This window comes from Aedes aegypti, chromosome 1, assembly GCF_002204515.2.
Source record: "Aedes aegypti strain LVP_AGWG chromosome 1, AaegL5.0 Primary Assembly, whole genome shotgun sequence".
Taxonomy (NCBI): Eukaryota; Metazoa; Arthropoda; class Insecta; order Diptera; family Culicidae; genus Aedes; species Aedes aegypti.
The window spans coordinates 177,401,441-177,426,635 of record NC_035107.1 but is presented as its reverse complement, the minus strand read 5'-3'; the positions used below and the strand labels follow the sequence as shown (position 1 = coordinate 177,426,635).

Below are 25,195 nucleotides of genomic sequence, written 5' to 3'. Positions count from 1 at the left end.
CGGCACCGCTCAAACGTCAAATAATGAACTCGTGCATTGGTCCATTGGGCGTGATAACCACTATGAACTTATCTACGATGACGTCACTCTGCAACTTTCAGCGGGAAGAAAACCTTTACTGCGGGCCGTGTTTACGAAAAATGGACGATCTCGTTGTGCATTCATCCACTTCGTGTTCATCCGGTGAACATTCGTTGTCCGGATGATGGTCTGGATGTCATTTAATGTAAACATTGCGCGCATTTAGAACAGAAAAGAAAAAGAAAGTCGAGGATAAAAGAAGACCGTGGATAAATAAGTCCATAGACGAACCTGTCACATGAAAACCATGAAAACGTCCTTTCCAAGTTTTACGCCGACTTGCTTAAAAATTGAGTATCCCTACCACTGACGTTTGGACGTTATAATTTGCCAGTGTGTGCGTGAAATCCGCGCACCGAAAACGTTTTTCTTCTCCATCGAGTCCCCGGCAGAGTCAGCGAGTGAGTGTTCTGTTTTTCCTTTCGCAAGTGGCGCCCATAAAACGTGAACAGCGCATCAGAAATCGAAGAAAATACCGTTCTGCAGGCCCGGAACGCAGCTTTGCGATGGCTCATAACTACATAGTGACCGCCCAGAAGCCGACGGCGGTCACGGCGTGCGTTACCGGTAAGTTCCGACGGGGAAAAAAGCGATATTTTCTTCCGGTAGCCTTGACTTCGGGTTGATAGCAGAGCAAAGCGTAGAAGAAAAAGATGGAGCCCCAAAATGTTGCTCTTTTGAGCGTTCCGGATTTGAATCTATTTTTGCGTAATGTTTTTTCGAGGTTATGGTGGATAGGTTTCAAGTTTTGGTTTATTTTGCTTTTGCAAACAGGCATAACATTTAATTTGTTTTCTATTTTGTAATAAATCCATTATTTGAATCGAAAAATTAATTCCTACGCATACATTTTCAGGCAACTTTACGTCGACGACCGACTTGAATTTGATTGTGGCCAAAAGTTCCCGACTGGAGATCTATCTCGTCACTCCGGAAGGTTTGCGTCCGATCAAGGAAATCGGCATCAATGGAAAGATTGCCGTCATGAAGTTGTTCCGCCCAGCGGTAAGTACCTACCATGAATCAATCTTTTCGGTACCGTAATACGGGGTAACATTGATCAGTTTTGTTGGTTGTTCCTTCGAAACCCCATTCGGCAATGCAAATATTGTCTTGTTTAAAAATATTAAGAACTGCAGGGCTGGAGTTATATTTTTAAAGCCAGTCTTTAAATTCACTGTTTTAAATGCATTTGCAGTATAGTTACTCGACAAAAGTCACATTTTCAACAATTTTGTGCAAAAATTCAGGAAGAAAACTTTATTAGTTAATCCAAGCTGATGGTCGTGGGTTCGGATCCCACTGGTCGAGGATCTTATCGTAAACTTGCAACAGTTTATGATATTATTTCTTGTGATGTTGAGGAAATATATTTCAAGACGAGCATTGAGGGGCTTCTGGAAGAATTTGTTGAAGAGTTCCTGGAAAAGTGTCGGAATTTACGTCTAAACATTTTTGGAGCTAATTTATAGGAAAATCCCTAAGCAATGCTCAAAATAAGTACTTCCTAAAAGTTTAGTGGATAAAAGAGCTGGTCGGATGGATGATGTAGTAGCAAAATTAGGATAATCAGGTGAAGAGAAGTGTCAAAAATTGTCGTTTATGCTTGAAGTTCTTGAAAATATAGGTCGATATATCATCCGTCTTTTTCACAATTTTACATAAACTACCCGCCTGAAACTGGAATCGTAAAATCGAGTATTGCAACACTCGAATTTAATATTGTAAAACCTCAGAATGTTTAGAATCACCGGTAAACACAAGCTGCTGTTGTAGAGAGTTTAAACTTTTCAGAGAGTTCATTCATTAATTGATTTAGTTAACATCTAAACAGATAACACTGAATCAACAATTTTACGCCACAATATTTTCGTGGACGCATCTCCATCCTCAGTTTTACCCCACGCTCACCAAATCGATGCGCACTTGAAGGCGCTGTGCTCCACGCCTTCTGCTAGTGCCCTGCCCATCGTATCCTTCCAGCTTTGGCTACCTTCTACAGATAGACTCACACTCAAATCTCAATCAATACGCTCTCACGCTTGAGATTTTGAAATCACTCAATCAACTCAAACCGTAAAAAATGATTCAGTCGCAAAACTCGTGAAACCCGAATGTTGTTATTTCGTTTGAAAGGATTACTATAATTTTACCAGACTAACAAGAAATTATTGCCGTGTGTGAGTAAACTGTGGAAATACGAGACAATGAGTCAAAAAGGTGAGCCAACTCATCCATGATATTTTGGCTGCTGAGTTGCGTGATTGACAACTCACGCATAAAAAATCTCAAGCGTGAGTTATGAGAAATTGAGTTTTTCACAACACTGCTTCGCCGCCACATACCGTTTTCCTGAACACCGCCAAAGATCGTTCTAAGCACCCGATGTTCGAATACTCTAAGTGCTTGCAGGTCCTCAGGCCAAGCAACGTCAACGTTTTATGTCCGTTGAGGACTACCGGCCTTATGAGCACACGAGCATGAGGGTGTGATTTTTTTTACTGCAGCTTCTTGTGGAGGCCATAGTAGGCTCGACTTCCACTGATGATGCGCCTCCGTATTTCACGGAAACGTTATTGTCAGCCGTTAACAAGAATCCAAGGTAGAGGAACTCGTCAACCACCTCGAACGTATCCCCTTCTATCGTAACACTGCTACCTAGGCGAGCCCTGTCGCACTCGGCCTCACCAGCTAGATGTACTTTGTCTTGGTCGCATTCACCACCAGTCCAACTTTTGCTGCCATGTGCTTCAGGCGGGTATACAGGTTTGTCACCTTTACAAATGTTCGGCCGACAATGTCCATGTCATCCGCGAGGCAAACAAATTGACTGCCCGGCTCTCCGCATAACACTTTCTAGTGCAATATTGACCAACAGGCACGAGAGTCCATCACCTTGTCGTAGTCCCCGGCGGGATCCAAACGAACTGAAGTGTTCATCTGAAACCTTCACACAATTTTGCACACCTTTCGGGAAAGCTGTTCTCGTCCATGATTTTCCATAGCTCTACGCGGTCGATACTACGTCGATGTATGTTGCCTTGAAATCGATGAAAAGGTGATGCGTTGGGACTTGGTATTCACGACGTTTTTGGAGGGTTTGTCCTACAGTAAAGATCTGTTCCGTTTTCGATCGGCCGATAGCTCGTTTACTACAGGTAACAGACGACGGAAGATGATCTGGGATAATACTTTGTAGGCCGCGTTTAGAATGGTCATCGCTCGAAAGTTTCATAATCTAACTTGTCGCCTTTCTTGTAGATGGAGCATATCACCCCTTCCTTCCACTCCTCCGGTAGCTGTTCTGTTTCCCAGATTGTGCCTATCAGCCGATATAGACAAATGGCCAGTCTCTCCGGACTTATCTTTATGAGTTCAGTTCCAAACCATCCTTACCAGCAGCTTGCCGTTTCCGTCTATAACGTTCTACGTTCTGCCGGGTCCCTTGCTGCAGCATGACCGCCCACTCTGCATTCTTCTCCTGTAGGCAGATTACATTCCTCGTCGAACTAATCATTAGGTCGACTCCGTCCCACGTACCCGACATTGCTCTCAGCTGCATTGTTGATGACTGCTTTTAATGTTCTCCAGCAGTCCTCAAGAGGGGCTTCATTCAGCTCATACTCTTCCGGTAATGCAGCCTCGAGGTGCTGCGCGTACGCAGTTGTGACATCCGGTTGCTTAAGCCGCTCTAGGTCATACCGGAGCCGGTATCGTACGTTGTTAACGACGGAGAGTTTTGGGCGCAGTTTAACCATCACCAAAAGAGTCGATGTTAGCGCCACGATAGGTCCTGACGTCGATAACGTCGGAGAAGGGCCGTCCATCAATCAGAACGTGGTCGAATTGTGATTCTGTCTGATGTGGTGATCTTCCGTTGAAGTTGAGAGATTTACAGTTCCACGTACCGAACTTCCAATCGCTAGTCCCTTTACGTCGGTGAGGTCTTCGCCGATTGTCCCGGTTGGTATTCTCTCGTTGATTATTCGTTGTTTGATTTTTTACGGCTGGCTTGCAGGGCCTGACACCAAGCCCCAATTACATTCCTTCAGGTACGTGATGTACCAATGCCCAGCCATTTACCAACCATTGTAGCCCCAATATCTATAAATATATAAAGAATCAGAAGACAAAAACTCAACGAAAACATTAAAAAGTTGAAAGATAAAAAATAAAATAAACTCTTTGTTGCGCAGTCGAAGAACTGTGATCGTAATTCCGTAAATTTATTTCAGTAAATTACAAAATTCCTACGAAAGGAAAGCATTAACGAACGAATTTCAGTGAACTTAATATTAGTTTAGTTAGTGATCGATTCGGTAGTTCTCTTCTCGCGCTACTAGCTTCGCTTCATTTTCGTTAGAGCACCCCTGGTCTGAACAGTACATATAGATTATAGCTCTCTTATGCTGGGTATGTTGGTGTAATAATTCTTACGCTTACTACTCGCTATTTATGTAGGGTTATCTTGCTGTCTGTCTCGGAAAAAGAGCAACCCCTGAGTGAGCCACGAACAACTAACCTATGTAACAATTCTCGCGAAACATTACTAAAGGACCTATGTACATATGAGAGATTCTCTCCTCTCTCGCTCTCTTTCGATTATAACAGTGGAATACTAAAGCTTTTGGGAAATTTTTCACTACAGATCGAAAGGCAATTTCCATGACTAGCGTTTCATACAAAAAACGCAACAGAAGAGGTTAATGTGACTCAGTTATTGATCAAAGAGAAAGTAAACAAAGAGAGCCTCTCATTTGTACATAGGTCCTAGGAGGAATATTTAATAGATTTGATAAAAATAGGAAACACAGTATTATGTCTTGAAAACTATCGTTTAATTATGATAATTGCATCAAATACAGCAAATTCAAGCTCTACAACAATAGGGTCCTAAAATGTTTAATGGAATCTTGTTTTTAATTAATAACATGGAAGAGCATGTTATCAGGTCCGTCCCACTCGGGCTCAGATTGGGTACCACTTCTAGTACTGCATTTAGTTCCTCGGTACTGCAAAAGGTACCCAAGTTTGACAGATCGCTGTACACTTTGAACGGCATTCTAGATTACCTTATGAGCCATAACATTTTGGGCAACTGCAAGGGACTTGGAGGTATTTAATTTGTCTTTGATGTTACTGCAACTATTTTAGCAATTTTTTCCGCTTAAATAATGGCTTTATCATATTTAAACTTTAATTGAAAAAATTGGGTCCATAAATGAACCTTGACACTTTTGATCATGTTTGACGTTCACTTAGTCGCCAAAAACACCGCAGAGCTTTTAGTTTTAACTAGAAATCTTTTATAGAGCTTAGTGACATTTGAACACACGTAGACTAGCATACGCTCGTCATACACAGTTTGTTTTTGTTTTCCTCAAAGAAACTTGCACACACTTTCCAGACTTATCAAAATGCATATGGAAATATTACCCAATTTGAAATATTTACACCCGGTTTCTGGGTGTTTTTCTAGACTGAGTGCATATTGTTTTCCTCTAAGGTTCACAACTACATCTACACTAGGGCACTCATACCATTGGGCGTGATAACCACTATAAGAGAGATTCGCGGAAGCTGACATTTCTGTCAAAGTGTGAGCCAATCGAGCAGCGAGAGCTGTCAAAGTGTGAGCCAAACGAACATGCGTTATGTTTGTTTTGAACTTTTCTTGAGGAGTAATGTAATCCGCTTGAAATTATTTCGGTAAAAGTAATTTTGCATGAAGCAAAGATATGAAATGTTTTACTTTTTTGAATTTTTGTCAATGCGATTTTGATTTTTTGATTTTTTTGGCTGTTTATTAGTTTTGATATGTAGCTCAAAGATCTATAACGAAACAAAATACACTTTATAGCAACGAGGAAGTCATGTCCGTGTTATAATATTATTCTCGACGCCGAGCAAAATCAGCACTGCTGGTCTGTTGCCAAATCATTCAATTTTACTTCCGCTTATCTCTCTATAAAGGATCACTAGTTTTAACACGGGGTTGTCCTATCTGACATTTCGGAAGGGACACGGAAAACAAAATACACTTAAAATTTGAGTTTAAGCCAAGAGTTGTGACAAAATCTAAAAAAACACATACAAAATTTTTTTGGACTTAAACAAACGAAAAAAATTAAAAAATTAGTAAACATGTGTTTTTGGCCTAAACTTGAGCGTTTGGTACTAAAATTGGGACAGGGCTTTACTGCCCATACTCGCAATACAGTCCCATTAGGAAAATCATCATGTCGAGAAAAACGCTTCTAAACATAATACAAAACGTTTTCGTTTTACCGTTGCTGACAGTAGTAAATCGTGGTGGCATTACTCAACACATATTCATTGTAGTATTATAAAACCTTCATGAACTACAATATAGTGGTTGTTTTCCATATCTTAATCTAAGATTGAATCCAATGGGACTCGTTATCCGAGTATTTTTCTTGCCAAACACAAATGTACCCGCATACCAGTCCCATTACGAGAGACTGGCTTACTATGTTTTTAGGCACCTTGACACATTTTTTTCAAGTTTAAGGCCGGTTTGCTACTGACAAGAAAAGGAATCGCCTATCTCGATGCGTGAAAAATTTCTCCCAAGAAATGGTCAAGAAAATCACATTTTTCTGATGGCAGTACGCAGTTGAGAAGAAATGTCACTTCAAAGGGGGCTCTCTGTAGGAAATTTCTTGACCCTTTCAATCAAGGAATTTCTTTACTTTTCTTGAGCGAAACAGCATACTTAGCTTTACAGTAAATCCCATGCTAGATCCCAAGAAATTTTCCTAATTGCAACTGTTAGTGCTAGTAAATTTGGATTACAAATATCCTTCAAAGTTATTGTACTATTCGGTGGTAACAGTGATCATGTTGAAGACTCTTCTGGGTTTAGTTAACTGCAGAACATGTTCCGGTCGGCCAATCTAAATAAAGTTATTGAAATCCACCACGGGGATGTTGGTTTCAAGCAATGCAACAAAGCAATTTTCGGTCAGCATGAAGACGGCAAGCTATTGACGATTTTTTAGATTTATATGGATTGTCCTGCTGTATGCCATGAACCACCTTACTTCTTGGTTTTGTGGTCTTCGAATCACAATTGGCCGAATACATTCTAGCCTACCACAAAAGGCCGAATGCACAGAAGGCCGAATCACAAAAGGCCGAATCGTATAAGGCCGAATCACAAAAAGCCGACACACAGAAAGCCGAATTACAGTTAAAATCCTAAAGAATAAAGCTTGGATATGAAAAGAACAAGTCCATGCTTTGTTAAATGCAGTCATGTCAGTAAACTGAGTCAGTAAACAGAGGAACTGAGGCGGCATAAGACCGCCGAAGTCTCCGATATCCGAAGGGTGTGTATAGCATCTATTCGGTGTCATCACACTTAAATTATTTTACGGAATCCTGTGAAATCTCAACAGCTGAACGGTTTGGTAAAATAAATTAACGGAATACGGTAAATTTTCACAGTATTCGGTAAAAAATCACCGGAATCCGTAAAATTCCGACGAAATTACGGTGTTTTATTTCACCGAACTGTTCAGCTGTTGAGATTACGGCAGGCTTTGAAGAATTCGCTCTCATTTGAGTATGGAGTACGATCAAAGCAAACAAAGAAAAACATCCCATCTGTTGCGGTCCACGATCGTCATTGTATCGCAAGGTGTAACAAGTCTGATAAATGGAAGCAGCGAGCGAGAGCCCCAAAGAGAGAGCGATGATAAAACCCATTTTACTCGCTTTTTTACCGTTGGGGATAGGCGTTTTTCTTTACTGGCACGATAAACAATCCACGAACTTCCAATAGCAATAGTGTCCTCCAGGCTTGGAGCATGTTTGGAGGGGTTTTATCATACACTACTATCCCCCCAATCTGATCAAAGTTGTAGCAGTATACGATAAACAGTCTCTCACAATGTGCAGCATGTTATGATAGTTACAGAGAGCGATACGTGAATGATTCTCTCAATTTTCTCAGGATTCAATCCCTGGATTACGGTGAAATTCACCGTAAGAGCTTAGTGTGATGCAAACAGCAAATCCATGCGTTTGCCCGGTATAATGCAAACAGAGGATGTTTTTTTCTATTTTTAGGTCCGACAAGCGACAGCGAGCATTTGCCCGGTAGAATGCCAACATAGTCTTTTACGCAACAAACAGGATAATGTTTCCCGAGATAGTGTATAACAAGTGTTTAAGTGATCGTAAGAATACTAAGTTTACTAAGAATACTTTTCATCGTACAGTGCCCGTTCGATTTTGACTCGGTTTGAATTTGGCAAAACGGAAATCCATGTACACAAAAATGGTCAGTCACAAATCCTGTCAATCTTAATGTTTCTATAGGCCTTCTTAAGGCTTACCATATTCAAAATAGGTAAATTTAATTCGTGGTCATACGGTGATACAAGTTTTAATAAAAACAACCATTAAATTTTGGAATGGTTCAATTTAGGAAACATGAAAATTGCTGTCATATTGCTAAAATCGAACAGGCACTGTTAACCCTTCCAGTTTTCGCGAGGTACTTGCACTTATGTTGTACAGAATACAACAGCACGACTACTTAAGATCCAATGATAGATTTTTTCGGGTGTATCAGCTAAGAATAGACCAGCTGGCACAACCAAAAACACTAACCATATACTCTTAAGCCTTGATTACACAGTGCGCGCAATGCACGAACGTTCGCTCAAAAAATTCGTTCAATATTCGCGTGAACTGTTCGAGGTTCTGTATGAACGAACTGTTCGCCCATATATTACACGGTTCGAACAAACAAGTCTGTGGTTCCATATCTGATGGTCGTAGCAACCAATGTGTGGTTTACTTATTGATTGTCAAAATGTCACTGCTGATGTTGCTGTTATCAAAGTATATTATTATAAACGATTTCCTTCAACTAAACTTTCTTTATTTTCAGATATGAATTGAAAATATTTCTCAAGAATATATAAGTCATCTTTCCAGAAGTATTTTCGAGGAATTCTCCCATCATAAGATGAATACAAATCCTTCCAAAGATCCATGCAAGAATGTACTGGATTGTTTTTAGGAATCACCCAATAGAAATTTCAAGGATAAGACTTCATCGGAAACTCAAGAACTTCAAGATTCATAGAAATTCCTTGAGGACATCGTCAATGTTGCAACATATCCTCCCATTACCGTATACAGATTGCTTGCTCAATTTTATCAGCGTTTTCAGGTTTTACTGGGGAATTTATATATTTTATGACAATCTTTCAGGAATTCAGGATTCGTTTCTTCAGTAAATAACTCATTAAACATTTTTCGTATATTTTTTAATTTTTCTAGCTTTTATTTTAAGATTTTGTTCTACGATTATTTTAATACTTCTATCAAGCTTCTGTTCAAAAATGTAATTTGTATTTGGAATAGAGAATCAATATTGCTGATATAGATTTTTTACGAAATTATGAAGAAAACTTCCTTGAAGCACTTCTTCATAAGTTTGAAAAAGTATTTGTTCTGATTCAAAAATAGTACTCTATAAATTTTTCAATATATATTTCCCCGAATAAATCTACAATTTTTTCCTGGAAACCTATGGGGAATTCTTTGTTTCATTAGTACTTCCAGGAATTCTTTCACCACTTTCTCAACAAATAATTCTATACAATCTTTGAAGATTTTTAAACAGTTTCTCGAGAATCCTCAAGCAATGTTTCCTGGCACATATAAGATGAATTTTTCCAATCATAATAATTATAAGATGTTTTTTTGTTTTAAATTCCTAGATGAATAAATCATAGTTGGAGAAAGTATTCACTAGAAGTCTTTTAGGAAGGACTCATAATAAATTTCTGGAGTTATCCTTCTAGATTTTGTTTGAGAAAAAAACAAGGAAAAAATCTGTTAGAACTCCTGAAACTCGTAGATGGATACTATAAGAAATTAAAAGAAAATGTCCTGGTGGGATTCGTAGTCAATTACCTGAAAACTACCAGCAATCATCAAGATTGTTTTTGTATTTTATTTTCCTTGATTGTTTTTAATTTTGAGTTAATTACTAATGAAATCTGAGAAAAATATGCTGAATGGCTTCTTGCAGTAATTCCGGAAAAAATCCATAGGAAATTTTGAGAAATTTCCTTCAAAATCTTTTCCTTAAAAATCTGCTTAAGAAGGAATATTAAAAAGTATGTTTGAAGGGCGCCAGTTATTAATTACTGGAAATTTTCATATTTTTATGTAAACGAATTATACAATCAACTACTAGAACAGTTTATAATTATCAAGCAACTCCCCAAATAATTTCATATCTGAACAATTTGGTCTTCTTACAACAGTTAGATTTAGCCGGAATACTCCGCAATCGGTTTCTATAAGGTGTGACCATTTTCAAACCGTCTTATACTGAAATAAAACGATAGCTCAAAATTCATGATATTTTATACAGATTTAAATAGACGCCATGGCAAATATCACACATACATTTTTATATCAGGATACCCGGAATTGTTTTCAAAACAGCCAAATTATTTAATTTTGATTATAAAATCATAATTCATAAATTTTACTTAAAGTAAAAAGATATTTTAACTCTACTTTTTTCAAAAACTCAACCGCAACTGCAGTTTTGGGATTGGGTCAGCTAGGGCTCAAAGAAAACCTTCTGGGATTCCTCCAGGAATGCCTTCAAGGATTTCTTTGTGATTTTTTTTTAAATTGCTCAGAGCTTTCTGTAGAGATGTGTCAAACGATTACTCCACAAATTCCTTCAGAGATTTATTCATGGATATAACCAGGGATTCCTCCCAGACTATCATCAGGAATTTCTACAACAATTTCTCTAGCGATTCTTCTAAAAAAAAAAAAAACTTTCGATCGCAACCGTATTTCAATATCAATTTCGATAGGGCCTCTTTACTCCAGAGATGTCTGCATGGATTCCTTCAGCAATTTATCGAAATTTCAACAGGAATATTTCCAGAGATCCCTCTTTATAAATTTCTCCAGAGATTACTTCTCAAAAATCTCTACATAGGATCCTCCAAAAAATGTTCAAAGGATATTTTAGGAATCCCTCCAGAGAATCCTGCAATGGATCATTGAATGTAGTTTTTGTCAGTGCTCACCGCATCAAAACAAAGGCGCCACTGTATATGGGATTTAACATTGTGACAGCATTGCTGTTCTGTCAAACACACAAGGCTACGGTGGCGCTATCTATTTGTTCTGGAAAAAATTCCCTAGGAAAAATGCAGGTACAGGTATGTTCCGTTTTTATCAACACGATAGTCAATTTTCAGTTGACAAAAACGGAACCGTGACAAAAGCAGAATAATTTTCTTAGACAAAATACTTTACAAATTTTGTAATAAAACTGCAGTTTTGTGATGATAATAGATAATTTCATAATATAAATGCAAAGTATTGATGATTAGGAGCTGTGATTAGCATTAAAATTGTTCAGTCGAATAATTTCGTTAATAAATTTGATTGCAGACTGCATTCAATCAATACGATTATGCGGTAAATCGTTAATAGTTTAAGTTAAGGGATTTTTGCAGAAAAATATAGACACAGCATTCTTCAGCAAAACATCTACAGTATTTCTTCCAGAAATTTGTCCAAGGATACTGCAGGCAATTTCCCCAGGGATTTCTACAAAGATGAGTCTAGATATGTCTCCAAGGACTTCTTCAGCAATTTATCCAGGCAATGCTTCCGAGATTTTCCGAGATTCAGGAATTTCTCCAGAGATTACTCCAGAAAACCTCTTTTTATGGTTTCTTCACAAGTTGTTCTAAGGGTTTTTTCTGTCTAGAATTTCTCCAGAGATTTTCCCAGGTATTCCTCCAAAAACTTCGGCAATAATTTCTCCAAGGATTTTTCCAGAGATTTAACCAAATATTCTCAAAGAATTTCCTCTAGGAATTCCTCCATAAAATACTATAGGGATTTCTTAATATTTTTGCTACAGGTTCCTATTGGGTCTACTCCTGGAATTTTTCAAAGTATTTCTGTAGGAATTTATCTACGGATTTCTCCAATCTTCATGGAAGTATTTTCTGAAAAAATGCTTGAAGGAAACCCTGGAAAAAATTTTGGGATTATTTCCGAAGAAATTCCTGGAGGAATTCACGTTGGAATTTCTGGAAGAATATCTAGAAGACTTCTCGGAAAGATCCACGATGTGGTAGAATCTTTGAATATATTCGATGTGGTAGGTTCTTTGAATATATACGATGAGGTATAGTTTGATAAAAAATAATTAAACAAGAAAATTGTGCTTATTTTATGTACCGGGTAAGGGAAGTCGAGTTGACTGAGGTGACGAAAGTCGGCTTGCTTCCATTTAAAATCAGCTTATCTCGACTCGCAGAACAAGCCTGGATGAAAAAGCAGCATGACACATCAAAAACGCAAGAGGTTGATTAATATGTTGGTAAAATAAGGTCCATGAAATTAAAAAAAAAAATCGCTAACTGCGTATAGATTGTAGGTAAAATGGTTGATTTTTGAAGTCTTCAATCCCTTTGTGTATTAATGGCAAACTGCTTATCTCGAAGATAATCGGATCAAATGTAATACCTTATTTCCATACTATTTAGATACAACTACTTGTTCTCTCCATGAAATATTGGCACAACCAAACGCCATATGCTTTCTGTTGCAATTAAACATTTTTGACCAAACGTCATTCGACTACATGTCGTTCGACCAAATGTCATAGATTCAAAATTATATTTTTGTTTCGTACATCTTCAAGGGCACGTTTCACCGCTTACATCATGTGTCATTCAGTTATAACGAGAATTGCATCCACGATAATTTTCCTTATTTTTAAGAGTGTGGTGTTTCTATAACTAATATGTTATAACACCTACCCCTATTTTATTTTACAAAATTATAGTAAAAATTTTTTAATTAGAATACCCTCCTACGCGTGGTGACTGTTGTACCCTAAGTTGTACCTTACCATTCAAGAAATTTAGAGTTCTAGAAAGTGGAATACTTTTGTTGTAGTCTACTTCATAATCCAAAGGGAAATAATTCATCAATCACCTACAAACAGTTTGTAGAAAGATTGTTATATATAGATATAGGGCCTTGATGATTAGTATTTTTTATATTATATGAGTATTATTTATAGGTATTGCACTGAACAGCTCGAAGATGTATTTTTAAAAACTCATTTAGTTCCTTACAAATAAGTTATCAAAATTCTCTTGTATTATTTCGATTGTAAATAAATGAATAGCAACACTTGACAAGTGCGACTAATAAAAAATATCAAAATTACAAGTATTTCAGTACCAATTATTGCGGAAACTCTTTCTGAAATTCTTTACCACTAGAGTTTTCCTCAAGTATTCTATTCCACCAAACACTTGAAAAACTTTTTTAAACCTAATGCGTTATAGAAGTCGTGAGATTCCGTCAGGAATATCTCCAAAAATTTCTTCATAAATTACTCCAGAGATTCCAGGGATTCCAGGGATTCCTTCTACGATTTTTCTATAGATTCTTCCAGAGGCTCCTCCGGAGATTCTTCCAGAATACTTTCTACAGAGCTTCTTTCAAAGATTTTTACAGGTGTTTCTCAAGAAAGTTGGCAAATTTTCCAACGAATGTTTCTCTAGGGATGCCTCCAGCATATACAGTCAAGAAATTCTTCTGGAATTCCTCCGAAGATGCCTCCACAGATGCCACCGAAGATTCCATCAAGAATTTACTCAGGTAATCAGAGATACCTACAGATTTTTTTGCAGAGACTCATGTAGGGATTCAAATCAAAAAAAAAAATCTGCAACGATTCTTTTTGAGAATTTTTTTAAACATGTTTTTTTCAGGGATTATTCAACAAAACTCTCTTCATCGGTTCCACCAAAAGTAGTTCCAGATTTTTTTTCAGGAATTCCTAAAGAGATTTCCTCGGGTATACTTTTGAAAACTCCAGTTTTTTTTTCAGTGCTTCTTTCAGATATTAAACCAGAGATTCTCACAGAAGTTCCACTAAGGATTTGTTTTGGAGATTCCTCCATGAAATCCAACAGGGATTTTCGCATATTTTTTCTAGAGGTTCCTCTAGACGGGAATTGCCTCAAGAGTCCATCCAGGTATTTTTTAAGGATATTATCCAGATTTGTCTCCAAAAAATCTTTCAAAACTATCAAATATCTGGGAGAAATCCCTAGATAAATTCTTGAGGTTATTTCTGATGCAATAAATGGAAAAAATCATGGGGAAACCTCCGGAGGAATTTCTAGAGGAATTCTTGAAGGAATCCTCGGAAAAATGGATATTCAGAACAATTCTCTCGACAGATTTCTGGGTAAATCCCTAAAGAATTAGGTACCTCGAAAATCCTCGGAGTAATTCTTCTGTGACAATTCATGAAGAAAAATATTGAGAAATTCGTTAAGTCATTACTTGCATAATCGTTGGAGAAATCCTGGCATAAATTTCTGGAACAATCCCTGCATGAATTAATGAAGAAATCTACGGAATTATTCATGGAGTAATTTCGAGAGTACTACCTAGAAACCTCCCTGCAAGTAGCCCTGGAGGAATTTCTAGAGAAATATCTTTTATAATCCTAAGAAGCTGTAGGAATTGCTGGAGAAATTTGTGGTGGCAACTTTGCAAGAATCTCTACAGAGATTTTTCAAGAGGAATAAAATCCTTGGAATAATCTATGGGGGAATCTCTGTACCAGCTGCTGAAAAAATTCTTGGATGAATCTCAATAAAAATATTGTCGGAGCAATTTATAGCGGAATCACTGGATTAATTCCTGCAGAAGCTCCTCCTCTCTAGAGAACCTTTGGAACATCTGAGCCGATCTGAATAAATCGGGCTGCAAATGAAAGTTGTTCTTGGAGGAATCTCTGCAAAAATCCCTGGAAATAATGCTGTATGTCTGTCGAGATTATCTTGGAGGAATTTCTGGTAGAATCCCTGGAGAAATCTTCGAAACAAATCCTGGAGAAATCTTTGAAGTCTGCTTTCCGACACCAATGTTATTATTTATCAATCTATGGCGAAAGAATAATTCCCACTAAACAACTTTCTATGGTTGCTATGCAACACAAGTTCGACGAACCAACACGATTGAATGCATGAATATGTTTCTAAAAGATGTTCGCTAGTAGTTCGTGCTCATATTACACAGTTCACGCGAACATTCGTGCAATTTGCACAAATGTTCGTTCATTGCACGCATTGTGTAATCACAGCTTTATTCCACTAGTAATGTTATTTGTGCAGCTGGTCCCGCTTACCCTACTGTAAAAATGTCCATAATATTGTAGAAAAATGTGCTGAACGTTTGTGGCTTTCATTAAAATTTATTTTAAAATTTCGGCCTTTTGTGATTCGGCCTTTTGTATGTTTTGGCCTTTTGTGATTCGGTCTTATGTGATTCGGCCTTTTGTGGTAGACCCGTTGCATATACCTACTTTGGGTATCTGTGGAAACTCTGGTTGGCCTGAAAAATCAATTCATTTTCATGCCATAACAAGATAAGCCTACCGGAGAGTCCGGTGATAATTGGCCGGAGTACAATAGTAGTGAGAGCAGCAGCATTGACTTAAAGGAAGCTATTTTGACTATTTTTGGTTTAGAGGCTCGCCAGCACACATTTCGAGTTGTGGTTCTACCACATCGCAACAGAAGTCATTCTGGGAAAACTCAGGGTGTCTACTACCTGGAAAAAGCCTGGAATTCTCAGGGAATTTCGATAATAATCAGGGAAATTATTTTGAGGCAGCAATTCATGATAGAATATGTTTACGACAAAGGATTTTTGTGTCATAACCCAGAGCTACCATTATTTGTTAGAAAACTCTTCATTCGAAAAAAAAATCGTCTGTGCCGCTCTCAAAGCACTACACGCTAAACTTCATCCGCTCAGAAATGAGTGCCGAGTACACAAAATCGGCCTCTCTTCATGCAGCACAGATTCTGTGCAAAGGAGGCTGTACACAGTTTTGTGCAAACGGTGGTAAACAAACCGAATGAGTGAAATGCACACAGAGGAGGAACGCTTGGAATGCGGAATTCGCTTCCATGTTTGTTTTGCTTCTGAAAACATTAAAAAATTATTCCGATTTTAAAGTTTTTCAGAGATTTTTTCATTCGAATAGCCGAAGCGGAAGCAAATGGGGAAAAACTTTCTTATTTGCGACCATCTTCCGGCTTTTCGCTGTAAAAAATCCCTGAAAACTCCCCATCTTACCAACGGCCAACTGTTTGCTGCCGCGCGGGAGATGACTGACAGTTCCATATCCATCGATCCGCGCACAGCCAATGGCCAACACATCGGTTACACATAGCATGAGTGCGACTTACACAGAATTTTCACTCAGCCAGAGAGTCCTGCATTGTTTGCCTCATTCTGTGTAGTTTTAACACATGCGCTGCGTTGAGCAGGCGTAGCGTGTATATGATCTGTTCAGTGAGGATCCTTTCAAGTATCAAATTTTATCAGTTTACCAAAACATGATTGATGTTTTTAATGTCTCTATATTTATTCAGTAAAGGATTTACATATCTAGGGCTGGTAGCAGATTTCTTTTTAGATACCATTTTTATACAAGTCTCTGAAAAGCCTCCATTTTTGATGAAAGGTGTCTGAAATCTCTATTTTAATCAAAATAGTCTCTAAAGTAGTTTTTTCCCTTATATTGCTTGCAGATAATTAAGATGCAAAATTTCTTCTCATATTTCTCCAGAACAGTTTCAGGAATTATTCTTGTGGTTGCTCCAGAAATTTTATCAGGAATTCTTCAAAAAAAAAATCCTCTACCAATTCCTTCAGCAATTTTTCATAATGGTTATCGGAATTCCTCCAGAATTTGCTTCAGGAAATCCTTGACCATTTCAACGTTACTACCTCTAGTAATTTTCTCAGGGAGTTGAACAAAGTCTAACCTAGGACTTCCTCCAAATATTTTTCACTAACTTTTCAACCGAGTTCTACTGAAGTTAATCTAAAAGATTTCCTTAATTTCCCACAGAATTTCTTTCGAAAACAAAACGACAAGAATTTGGCCTGTGTTTAATTATTAAGTTTCTTTAGATTTTTTTATCTAGGAATTTCTCCAGCATTTCGTTCAAGGAATTTTGGAGTTCATCCAAAAGGTTTTCAATCAATTTCTCAAAAAATCCCCGTAGAATATTGAAGAGTTCAATAAGGTTTCACACCAACATTTTTTTTATGAGATCCTACGATTGTTGTAATAATTATTCCTTTACATTTTTTTTTTAGAAATTTCGTCCTGTTTTTTCTAGGAGTTGCTTCACAATATCCTGCGAGATATGATTACATTTTTCAATTATCTTAGCAATATAGCGATAATCTTGGAAATCTCTTCAAGAGTGAGTCTTGCTGAAAATCCTCTTTCATCAAGGGTGACCTAAGAAATTACATAAGTAACTGTAACAGAGGGTACCCTAAAATTTGCTTTAGGCATACGTCACGAATTTTTCTGAACAATTTCTCAGCTTACTGTAAAATTTCATTCAAATTTCTTTGGAGAAAACTCCTGGAAGAATGCTCGAGAAAAAAGTTTTGAAAACTTTCTTGACAAATCTCTTAGAATTAATGGTGGAATTTCCGAAGAAATCTTAGGAGCAATCTCTGGAGTAATTCCTGAAGGTATTCTCAGGGGTGCAGGTCGTTAGGCCGAATGTCGTTAGGCCGAATGCCGTTAGGCCGAACGACATTCGGCCTAACGGGATAGCATCATCCTCAAAGAAATTTGCAGTTAAAATCTTTAAAAAATCTAATGAAAAATGTTGTAGAAAATCCTGAGACATCTAGTTGAGTTTCTAGTTGAATATTATAACATGTTTTAAACGGGAAACTTGGATGATGTTCTAGAAAAACTGATTGGAGAATCACCGGATAAAAACCGAGAGGGCAAAGGGCTTTTTTGAAAAATAACTGAAATAATATATATGGGAATTTCTGATGGAAGCCCTGAGGTATTGTTTGTGATATTTTTTGAAAAAAAAATCTGGTTCTATTTTGAGATACAGTCAACTTTCGTTCGTTGCACTAAACCTGTAGCCCACTTAGGACAGGAGTCAAATTAAAACGTAGCCCATCTAAATATAGTGCAACGAACGAAATTCTACTGTATCCAAAACAAAATTTTTGGAGGAATTCTCTAGGAAATTCTTGGAGAGTAAAAATCTCAAATAAAGATATCAATCAATCCCTATAGTAATGTCGTCATAATACATCAAATAATGTTTGTCATTTACTGGCATACATCAGATTTATTGGTATGTCGTCGTAATGTCACGAAAAATTTGAAAAAAAAAAAGTTTAAAATATTCTCAGAGAAATGTCTGGTCTGATCAAACTATTTTATCCTGGTACCTGTTAGGTTTCGTTTTGTTTTTTGATTACTGTTTCGTCTCGTTTTGATGACTTTTTAGTCTCTTTTTTTCTGGAAAGAGGTTTCTAAACTTCTGCATCATGCACCATTTTTAAAATTATTGAAAAATATTTGATTTCAGAACAAATGATTCTCGAAAAATATTCTGGAATTTGAACTACTATAAATTCAAAATTTTGTAACAATCATGATTAATTAAGAACTTTTTCGAAGGAAATGCAAAAAATCTTCATTTATCTAAATTACCACAGTTAAATGTTATACAGTCGAACGCGATTATCCAGGAGCTTGATAATCCGTGTTTCTATTATCCGAAAAAATGGATCTGGATCCAAAAGTTTTAGGGATTATTTGTATTAATTAAGATGGGTATATATCTACTTAAATATGTAGCAGATGATCATTAACACGATTGATTCAATTTGAGCTATTTTAAAGGATTTGACTTTTATGTAAGTCAGAACTGTATGATTACATCGATAAACATAGTATTTATTGTAAAATATTGCCACAAATCCAAATAAAGTTTTGCTTTTGAAGCTGTCTTAGTTATCAAAACGACCGATGAAAATAAATGGTACATAATCTGTACTAAAAATATTTTTAAGAAGAAGCATACTGACGTACTTGAGAGTTCCGTTCAGTTCACAGAGCTCTTACAAACAAAATGGAAGACATCATCATTGGCAAATACAATTCATTTGAATAAAACATAAGCTTTGGTATTGTGGTAGAATCTTTGAATATATTCGATGTGGTAGGTTCTTTGAATATATACGATGAGGTATAGTTTGATAAAAAATAATTAAACAAGAAAATTGTGCTTATTTTATGTACCGGGTAAGGGAAGTCGAGTTGACTGAGGTGACGAAAGTCGGCTTGCTTCCATTTAAAATCAGCTTATCTCGACTCGCAGAACAAGCCTGGATGAAAAAGCAGCATGACACATCAAAAACGCAAGAGGTTGATTAATATGTTGGTAAAATAAGGTCCATGAAATTAAAAAAAAAATCGCTAACTGCGTATAGATTGTAGGTAAAATGGTTGATTTTTGAAGTCTTCAATCCCTTTGTGTATTAATGGCAAACTGCTTATCTCGAAGATAATCGGATCAAATGTAATACCTTATTTCCATACTATTTAGATACAACTACTTGTTCTCTCCATGAAATATTGGCACAACCAAACGCCATATGCTTTCTGTTGCAATTAAACATTTTTGACCAAACGTCATTCGACTACATGTCGTTCGACCAAATGTCATAGATTCAAAATTATATTTTTGTTTCGTACATCTTCAAGGGCACGTTTCACCGCTTACATCATGTGTCATTCAGTTATAACGAGAATTGCATCCACGATAATTTTCCTTATTTTTAAGAGTGTGGTGTTTCTATAACTAATATGTTATAACACCTACCCCTATTTTATTTTACAAAATTATAGTAAAAATTTTTTAATTAGAATACCCTCCTACGCGTGGTGACTGTTGTACCCTAAGTTGTACCTTACCATTCAAGAAATTTAGAGTTCTAGAAAGTGGAATACTTTTGTTGTAGTCTACTTCATAATCCAAAGGGAAATAATTCATCAATCACCTACAAACAGTTTGTAGAAAGATTGTTATATATAGATATAGGGCCTTGATGATTAGTATTTTTTATATTATATGAGTATTATTTATAGGTATTGCACTGAACAGCTCGAAGATGTATTTTTAAAAACTCATTTAGTTCCTTACAAATAAGTTATCAAAATTCTCTTGTATTATTTCGATTGTAAATAAATGAATAGCAACACTTGACAAGTGCGACTAATAAAAAATATCAAAATTACAAGTATTTCAGTACCAATTATTGCGGAAACTCTTTCTGAAATTCTTTACCACTAGAGTTTTCCTCAAGTATTCTATTCCACCAAACACTTGAAAAACTTTTTTAAACCTAATGCGTTATAGAAGTCGTGAGATTCCGTCAGGAATATCTCCAAAAATTTCTTCATAAATTACTCCAGAGATTCCAGGGATTCCAGGGATTCCTTCTACGATTTTTCTATAGATTCTTCCAGAGGCTCCTCCGGAGATTCTTCCAGAATACTTTCTACAGAGCTTCTTTCAAAGATTTTTACAGGTGTTTCTCAAGAAAGTTGGCAAATTTTCCAACGAATGTTTCTCTAGGGATGCCTCCAGCATATACAGTCAAGAAATTCTTCTGGAATTCCTCCGAAGATGCCTCCACAGATGCCACCGAAGATTCCATCAAGAATTTACTCAGGTAATCAGAGATACCTACAGATTTTTTTGCAGAGACTCATGTAGGGATTCAAATCAAAAAAAAAAATCTGCAACGATTCTTTTTGAGAATTTTTTTAAACATGTTTTTTTCAGGGATTATTCAACAAAACTCTCTTCATCGGTTCCACCAAAAGTAGTTCCAGATTTTTTTTCAGGAATTCCTAAAGAGATTTCCTCGGGTATACTTTTGAAAACTCCAGTTTTTTTTTCAGTGCTTCTTTCAGATATTAAACCAGAGATTCTCACAGAAGTTCCACTAAGGATTTGTTTTGGAGATTCCTCCATGAAATCCAACAGGGATTTTCGCATATTTTTTCTAGAGGTTCCTCTAGACGGGAATTGCCTCAAGAGTCCATCCAGGTATTTTTTAAGGATATTATCCAGATTTGTCTCCAAAAAATCTTTCAAAACTATCAAATATCTGGGAGAAATCCCTAGATAAATTCTTGAGGTTATTTCTGATGCAATAAATGGAAAAAATCATGGGGAAACCTCCGGAGGAATTTCTAGAGGAATTCTTGAAGGAATCCTCGGAAAAATGGATATTCAGAACAATTCTCTCGACAGATTTCTGGGTAAATCCCTAAAGAATTAGGTACCTCGAAAATCCTCGGAGTAATTCTTCTGTGACAATTCATGAAGAAAAATATTGAGAAATTCGTTAAGTCATTACTTGCATAATCGTTGGAGAAATCCTGGCATAAATTTCTGGAACAATCCCTGCATGAATTAATGAAGAAATCTACGGAATTATTCATGGAGTAATTTCGAGAGTACTACCTAGAAACCTCCCTGCAAGTAGCCCTGGAGGAATTTCTAGAGAAATATCTTTTATAATCCTAAGAAGCTGTAGGAATTGCTGGAGAAATTTGTGGTGGCAACTTTGCAAGAATCTCTACAGAGATTTTTCAAGAGGAATAAAATCCTTGGAATAATCTATGGGGGAATCTCTGTACCAGCTGCTGAAAAAATTCTTGGATGAATCTCAATAAAAATATTGTCGGAGCAATTTATAGCGGAATCACTGGATTAATTCCTGCAGAAGCTCCTCCTCTCTAGAGAACCTTTGGAACATCTGAGCCGATCTGAATAAATCGGGCTGCAAATGAAAGTTGTTCTTGGAGGAATCTCTGCAAAAATCCCTGGAAATAATGCTGTATGTCTGTCGAGATTATCTTGGAGGAATTTCTGGTAGAATCCCTGGAGAAATCTTCGAAACAAATCCTGGAGAAATCTTTGAAGTCTGCTTTCCGACACCAATGTTATTATTTATCAATCTATGGCGAAAGAATAATTCCCACTAAACAACTTTCTATGGTTGCTATGCAACACAAGTTCGACGAACCAACACGATTGAATGCATGAATATGTTTCTAAAAGATGTTCGCTAGTAGTTCGTGCTCATATTACACAGTTCACGCGAACATTCGTGCAATTTGCACAAATGTTCGTTCATTGCACGCATTGTGTAATCACAGCTTTATTCCACTAGTAATGTTATTTGTGCAGCTGGTCCCGCTTACCCTACTGTAAAAATGTCCATAATATTGTAGAAAAATGTGCTGAACGTTTGTGGCTTTCATTAAAATTTATTTTAAAATTTCGGCCTTTTGTGATTCGGCCTTTTGTATGTTTTGGCCTTTTGTGATTCGGTCTTATGTGATTCGGCCTTTTGTGGTAGACCCGTTGCATATACCTACTTTGGGTATCTGTGGAAACTCTGGTTGGCCTGAAAAATCAATTCATTTTCATGCCATAACAAGATAAGCCTACCGGAGAGTCCGGTGATAATTGGCCGGAGTACAATAGTAGTGAGAGCAGCAGCATTGACTTAAAGGAAGCTATTTTGACTATTTTTGGTTTAGAGGCTCGCCAGCACACATTTCGAGTTGTGGTTCTACCACATCGCAACAGAAGTCATTCTGGGAAAACTCAGGGTGTCTACTACCTGGAAAAAGCCTGGAATTCTCAGGGAATTTCGATAATAATCAGGGAAATTATTTTGAGGCAGCAATTCATGATAGAATATGTTTACGACAAAGGATTTTTGTGTCATAACCCAGAGCTACCATTATTTGTTAGAAAACTCTTCATTCGAAAAAAAAATCGTCTGTGCCGCTCTCAAAGCACTACACGCTAAACTTCATCCGCTCAGAAATGAGTGCCGAGTACACAAAATCGGCCTCTCTTCATGCAGCACAGATTCTGTGCAAAGGAGGCTGTACACAGTTTTGTGCAAACGGTGGTAAACAAACCGAATGAGTGAAATGCACACAGAGGAGGAACGCTTGGAATGCGGAATTCGCTTCCATGTTTGTTTTGCTTCTGAAAACATTAAAAAATTATTCCGATTTTAAAGTTTTTCAGAGATTTTTTCATTCGAATAGCCGAAGCGGAAGCAAATGGGGAAAAACTTTCTTATTTGCGACCATCTTCCGGCTTTTCGCTGTAAAAAATCCCTGAAAACTCCCCATCTTACCAACGGCCAACTGTTTGCTGCCGCGCGGGAGATGACTGACAGTTCCATATCCATCGATCCGCGCACAGCCAATGGCCAACACATCGGTTACACATAGCATGAGTGCGACTTACACAGAATTTTCACTCAGCCAGAGAGTCCTGCATTGTTTGCCTCATTCTGTGTAGTTTTAACACATGCGCTGCGTTGAGCAGGCGTAGCGTGTATATGATCTGTTCAGTGAGGATCCTTTCAAGTATCAAATTTTATCAGTTTACCAAAACATGATTGATGTTTTTAATGTCTCTATATTTATTCAGTAAAGGATTTACATATCTAGGGCTGGTAGCAGATTTCTTTTTAGATACCATTTTTATACAAGTCTCTGAAAAGCCTCCATTTTTGATGAAAGGTGTCTGAAATCTCTATTTTAATCAAAATAGTCTCTAAAGTAGTTTTTTCCCTTATATTGCTTGCAGATAATTAAGATGCAAAATTTCTTCTCATATTTCTCCAGAACAGTTTCAGGAATTATTCTTGTGGTTGCTCCAGAAATTTTATCAGGAATTCTTCAAAAAAAAAATCCTCTACCAATTCCTTCAGCAATTTTTCATAATGGTTATCGGAATTCCTCCAGAATTTGCTTCAGGAAATCCTTGACCATTTCAACGTTACTACCTCTAGTAATTTTCTCAGGGAGTTGAACAAAGTCTAACCTAGGACTTCCTCCAAATATTTTTCACTAACTTTTCAACCGAGTTCTACTGAAGTTAATCTAAAAGATTTCCTTAATTTCCCACAGAATTTCTTTCGAAAACAAAACGACAAGAATTTGGCCTGTGTTTAATTATTAAGTTTCTTTAGATTTTTTTATCTAGGAATTTCTCCAGCATTTCGTTCAAGGAATTTTGGAGTTCATCCAAAAGGTTTTCAATCAATTTCTCAAAAAATCCCCGTAGAATATTGAAGAGTTCAATAAGGTTTCACACCAACATTTTTTTTATGAGATCCTACGATTGTTGTAATAATTATTCCTTTACATTTTTTTTTTAGAAATTTCGTCCTGTTTTTTCTAGGAGTTGCTTCACAATATCCTGCGAGATATGATTACATTTTTCAATTATCTTAGCAATATAGCGATAATCTTGGAAATCTCTTCAAGAGTGAGTCTTGCTGAAAATCCTCTTTCATCAAGGGTGACCTAAGAAATTACATAAGTAACTGTAACAGAGGGTACCCTAAAATTTGCTTTAGGCATACGTCACGAATTTTTCTGAACAATTTCTCAGCTTACTGTAAAATTTCATTCAAATTTCTTTGGAGAAAACTCCTGGAAGAATGCTCGAGAAAAAAGTTTTGAAAACTTTCTTGACAAATCTCTTAGAATTAATGGTGGAATTTCCGAAGAAATCTTAGGAGCAATCTCTGGAGTAATTCCTGAAGGTATTCTCAGGGGTGCAGGTCGTTAGGCCGAATGTCGTTAGGCCGAATGCCGTTAGGCCGAACGACATTCGGCCTAACGGGATAGCATCATCCTCAAAGAAATTTGCAGTTAAAATCTTTAAAAAATCTAATGAAAAATGTTGTAGAAAATCCTGAGACATCTAGTTGAGTTTCTAGTTGAATATTATAACATGTTTTAAACGGGAAACTTGGATGATGTTCTAGAAAAACTGATTGGAGAATCACCGGATAAAAACCGAGAGGGCAAAGGGCTTTTTTGAAAAATAACTGAAATAATATATATGGGAATTTCTGATGGAAGCCCTGAGGTATTGTTTGTGATATTTTTTGAAAAAAAAATCTGGTTCTATTTTGAGATACAGTCAACTTTCGTTCGTTGCACTAAACCTGTAGCCCACTTAGGACAGGAGTCAAATTAAAACGTAGCCCATCTAAATATAGTGCAACGAACGAAATTCTACTGTATCCAAAACAAAATTTTTGGAGGAATTCTCTAGGAAATTCTTGGAGAGTAAAAATC

The 25,195-nt window shown here is 36.8% G+C and overlaps 1 protein-coding gene across 1 annotated transcript in view; it reads left to right on the top strand.

Annotated features, from left to right (window-relative positions):
* Window positions 1–454: 454 nt before the first annotated feature.
* Window positions 455–25,195, top strand: part of LOC5574598 (DNA damage-binding protein 1) — a 58,402-nt gene continuing 33,661 nt past the window's right edge. The window contains exons 1-2 of the mRNA XM_001655181.2: window positions 455–648; window positions 938–1,086. Coding sequence (XP_001655231.2) covers window positions 588–648; window positions 938–1,086 — 210 coding nt within the window. The 5' untranslated portion in view covers window positions 455–587. The remainder of the gene's footprint in view (window positions 649–937; window positions 1,087–25,195) is intronic.